This window comes from Ursus maritimus, unplaced genomic scaffold (assembly GCF_017311325.1).
Source record: "Ursus maritimus isolate PB19 unplaced genomic scaffold, ASM1731132v1 scaffold_281, whole genome shotgun sequence".
In the NCBI taxonomy this organism is placed as follows: Eukaryota; Metazoa; Chordata; class Mammalia; order Carnivora; family Ursidae; genus Ursus; species Ursus maritimus.
In genome coordinates this window covers 1-5298 of record NW_024425353.1, presented here as the reverse complement: position 1 = coordinate 5298, position 5298 = coordinate 1, and the positions used below count along the sequence as shown (strand labels likewise).

At 38.6% G+C, this 5298-nt stretch overlaps 1 protein-coding gene across 1 annotated transcript; it reads left to right on the top strand.

The window, feature by feature from the left end:
- The first annotated feature begins 334 nt into the window (after positions 1-334).
- LOC103680434 (olfactory receptor 11H6-like) lies at positions 335-2296 on the top strand. The gene has a single exon (XM_008709960.2). The coding sequence runs from the start codon at positions 1400-1402 to the stop codon at positions 2015-2017; it is 618 nt and encodes a 205-aa protein (XP_008708182.2). The 5' UTR covers positions 335-1399; the 3' UTR covers positions 2018-2296.
- Positions 2297-5298: the final 3002 nt, after the last annotated feature.

Genomic DNA, 5298 nt, shown 5'->3' with positions numbered 1-5298 from the left:
AGCCTTACGGAGAAGTGTGGTGTAGAAAATTCTGAATTATTCTGAACCCTTGTGTCACTAATTGCAATCATCAAGATCATCCTCCAAGCTATGGCATTATGCAATCTGGAAAGTAATGCATTTTATAACGATTACATTAATAAATATTCTTAACTAGACTTTTTTTGAAAGTGTCTGGATCTGTATTCTGTGCTTGTATTTTTCTGAATAAGTATCATCACTCAGTCATGTCAGTTGGGTCATTTAGGCCCAAATGATGACTGTCCCTCACTAATGGAGCAGCTCCAAAAATAAATTAATAAATTAAGACCAAACTATTAACAACAGAATTGTAGACAATTTCATAGGCTTTGTTTTGCTTTTCTCACCATGGAAATCACACAACATCTAAGTCTAACTCAGAGAAGGAAGTTTCCACAAAGATTCTCCTTCAACTGCCCGAAACAACGCCAACCTTCCACACCTAGAGTAGGATGAGGGTGACTGGGTGAGGAAGTAGACGGGGAATCTTTGTCCAATGGGAAAGTTTATGGCTGCCACCACTGTTCTTGGTTTCCAGAGGCCTCTTCTTGGCACTATCTGACATTTGGAAGTCTCTGCCTCTATCCATAAGCCAGAAGATTAGAGGCCTTTTTAGGACACTTTGTGACACTTCAGGCAAAACCCTCAAAAATCCTTAAATAATACACTAGATACAGGGCTCAGTTTTTCTACCTATTAGTAGAGATGTAACCTAGACCCATGTTTTACAGAAGTATTTTAATTCAACAGGTAGAAGATGGAACTGATATGAAACCTATTATGTAGGTGTCTGGGAGTTCAAATTTTTATTAACAAACCGTGATGAATACTGAAGAATGGATGGTATGTTTGATGCTTTTTGTCTTAGTTGTCAGATGACCTTAAGACACCAACACTTACAATTCAACACCGATCCAGATTAACAGTGAAATGCATAAAGATTTCAGTGTGTCATTACCTTTCTTCCTTTCTGATGCCTAACATTTGTGTCTCTAATTCCAAAGATCTAAGTAATTGAAATTCTGTGTCCAATATCAAGGGTCTATATCTCCTAATCTATAGATACAAATACATGATTTTCATACCTACTTACATTCGTGAGTACTGCCATTAACCTTTTCCATGCTGCTTATCACATAACATCCTGTCTTTTACTGTGAGAAAATTCTGAAAGAGAAACACGAGAATACAAAGATTCACAGTCTGATCATACCAACCACTCTCCAAAGGTCATAGACTTCAGCAGTATAGTTATTTATTTAATGGAATAATAGAATCTGAGGGAGTTAGGGATCTCCAAAAAGGAAATAATCCTGAGGATGGTAGATTAAGGCCATCTTTGTCATTGTCACTTTTCTTCCCCATCCCTTAGGAAGCCATGAATATGTCAGGAGTCAGCACAGTGACTGAATTCCTACTCCTGAGATTTCCATGCTCCAGGGAGGTTCAGGTCCTCCTCTTTATGCTATTCTTTCTGTCCTTTCTGATGGGGAACGGGGCCATTGTCTGTGCAGTGAAGCTGGATTGCAGGCTTCACACCCCCATGTACATTCTGCTGGCCAACTGCTCACTCCTGGAGATCTGTTACATCAACACGACTATTCCCAATATGTTAAAGAACTTCCTATCTGAGACCAAAACCACCTCTTTCACAGCTTGCTTCTTCCAGTTCTACTTCTTCTTCTCCATGGGCACCACGGAGACCCTCTTACTGCCCCTCATGGCTTTTGATAGGTACTTGGCCATCTGCCAGCCTCTCCATTATCCTATCATCATGAACAGCCATCTCTGCATGAAGCTGGTGGCCCTGTGCTGGGTCACAGCTTTCCTCTGCTATCCGATCCCTATCTACTTTATCACACAACTCCCCTTTTGTGGCCCCAACACCATTGACCACTTTGTCTGTGACCCTGGTCCTCTTCTGGCCCTGTCCTGCATCCCTGCCCCTGGAATTGAGCTTTCCTGCTCTATATTGAGCTCTCTTATTATCTTCTGATTCTGCTTTTTGTTTTTTATGCATTTGTTTTTTTAAATTCTGCAAAGAAGTGAGATCATATATTTATGTCTTTGTCAAGTTAAAACCCTATTACATATAAGATAAATTCATTTCTTTAGCTTTGTTTTTTTCTTTAAATTTTTAAAATTTTAATTGTAGTTAGTTGGCGTATAGTGTAATAGTGGTTTCATGACTAGAATTTAGTGGTTCGTCACTTACATACAACACCCAGTGCTTATCACAAGTGCCCTACTTAATGCCCATCACCCATTTAGCCCATCCCCAGCGCACCTCCCTCCATCAACCCTCAGTTTGTTTTCTATCATTAAGAGTCTTTTATGGTTTCTTTTTTTCTTTTTCTTTTTTTTTTACAATAATATTTTTTATTATGTTAGTCACCATACAGTACCCCACCCCCAGCGCACCTAAAGCCAGAAAATTCATTAATTGTGTATAACATTAAGAGTCTCTTATGGTTTCTTCTCTCTCTCCCTCTCTCTCTTTTTCCCTTCCCCTATGTTCATCTGGTTTTTTTTTCTCTTAAATACCACATGTGAGTGAAATCATATGGTATTTGTCTTTCTCTGACGTATTTTGCTTAACATAATACACTCTAACTTCATCCACATTGTTGCAAATGGCAAAATTTCATTCTTTTTTTTTTATTCTAAGAAGTATTTTATTTATTTGAGAGAGAGAGAGCATTCCCTCAGAGGGAGAAGCAGACTCCCCACTAAGCTGGGAGCCCAAGAGAGGGCTCGATCCCAGGACCTTGAAATCATGATTTGAGCCAAGGCAGACACTTAACTGAGGCACCCAGTTATATTCTCAGGTGACTGAGTTTATAGTGCATAGTAGGCATTTATTGAATGAAATAGTGGTTGAATACATTTCAGACTTGCCATATTATTACCCAAAAGCTAATCTACTGAGTTCATGAACTATCACTGAGCACCCAATCTGAGCATCATCAGACAGTCTTAGTGACTCTGACCAAACGTGTAGCAAGGTCACATTTAAACCTGTGGCCTACTAATCCCTTCTTGCCTCATATCCCTGTCATGTGTCAGTGCCCATTCTAAATATAAGCCTCCTTAGTCATTTGCTCTTTTAAACTTTCAAATCTATAATCACCATTCTGCTCAATACTTCTTATGCCATCGTTTCCTTTACAAGAGCTCCCTCTCCCTTTTGTATGTTTCTTGGTGCATGGCTCCACTCTTGACATTTGCCAAAGCCAGAAACTTGAGGATCATTCAAGACATTTTCTAATTCTGTCACCTCCCATAGGCAGGCAGCCACCATATCCTGTTGATTTTTCCCTACCAAATGTTTTTCAAACCCATCCCGAGCACATAGGAGATCGATGTAAATGCTTTCTTTGTTTGGATGGTCCAGTATTGGAGTGGAGCTGCTCTACATGTAACATAGAGAGAAAAATGGGCCAGTGCTATATAACTCAGCGGTCCTCTTATCTCACTGTACTTAAAGGAAAATAAATAACACGACATTGATTTAGGATCAAATACCATGTGCCATACTGTGTGCTCTTGAGCAAGGTTAACACCTATTTTTCAGAGCTCTTGTGCAGATACTGTTGAATACATAGGCCTGGTACAGTTCCTGGAATATATTAGACCTGAAAACATTCATAGTTCTTGTTAATAGTACCAACAAATATGATTACAAAGTAACTAGAATAATTTTTTAGCATAACCATTTTTAAAAAATAATTTTTATTTTGTTATATTAGTCACCATATAGTACATCCCCAGTTTTTGATGCAATGTTCCATGATTCATTATTTGCATATAACACCCAGTGCACCCTGCAATACGTGCTCTCCTTAATACCCATCACCGGCCTATCCCAATCCCCCACCCCCCTCCCCTCTGAAGCCCTCAGTTTGTTTCCCAGAGTCCACAGTCTCTCATGGTTCATTCCGCCTTCTGTTTACCTGCCTTTCTTCTTCCCTTCCTTCTCCTACCAATCTTCCTATTTCTTATGTTCCATAAATGAGTGAAACCATATGATAATTGTCTTTCTCTGCTTGACTTATTTCACTTAGCGTTATCTCCTCCAGTGCCGTCTATGTTGCTACAAATATTGTGTAATTGTTCTTTCTGATGGCTGAGTGAAAAAAATATTAAATGAACCAAAGAAACATTAAAAAGTCATTAAGTTTCTGTGTATCACACAGCAGAGCTATGGGTAGCTCTCTTTGCTCAAATTTATTTTACTGACTTTCTTATATATTCTGTCACTTAAAAACATAGAGCTTCAGCTGATATAAGGGAAGAAGACATTAAAACATGGTAGTGTTAATAATTCTAGATGTAGAAAATAAATGGTTAAAGGAAGGGCATTACGTTAACTGTGATGTACATAAGAGTTAAGGGGGAATAAGTTATATTTAATTTGGGGTGTTTTATGTAGAAAATGAGTTATTGAACAGAACATCGAACAGTCTTCTAATAGGAAATTATGTAATTTCTCAAATTTCTGAATAATGAGGCATTCCTTTGTGAATCATTAGGCAAGACATTTTCAGGGATTGTTAAGCTGAGGGAGATCTGAGTCGCTGGGCCCTGGACTCAACAGTTCATGTAACACAACTTATTATCAAGTTACTGGAGATACTTTGGATAAAATGACATATCTAGAGATATGAAATCAACACAAGTTTGCAAAAATGTATTAATATTAAAGTGGGATTTTACTGGAGCTAGCATCCATTTGTAGCTGTCTTAGAAAAAATGCAGTGATACCTAGACAGAAAAGTTAGTTACCCTTCATGTTAGGTCTACCCTTCATGATAGTGTGGAGAAAGCTGGGAATAAACATTGAGTCTTTATCTTCTCATTGATTCCTCTCTTTCCTTTAAGTGGACTCAAAATGCAGCGGCCTGACCCTGAGAACCCTGGGATATACAAAGGTAACTGCTGACAGCCCCTTTTTTTCCCTTCCTGAAGTGCTGAAAAGAAGCAGTTACAGCAATAGAGTAATTCTGTTGGACAATAGGATAGCTAGTGAAAAGAAGCACAGCCCTATAATCCGTCCTTGAGGCGTGGGCCTTAATTGACATATTGATATTTTCATGAAGAGCTAAGAGAACTCAATCACCCCCAGACACCTAGATCTTTTATTTGTCTCACTCAGCAGAGGAAATTTAACAGGTGACTTTTATATATTGGTTACTTTTGCTGTAGAATGGCCGAAAGATGTGAGATCTGATCCTCATGAGGAGATTTCAAGATGGGGATACAGATGAATAAAGGTGA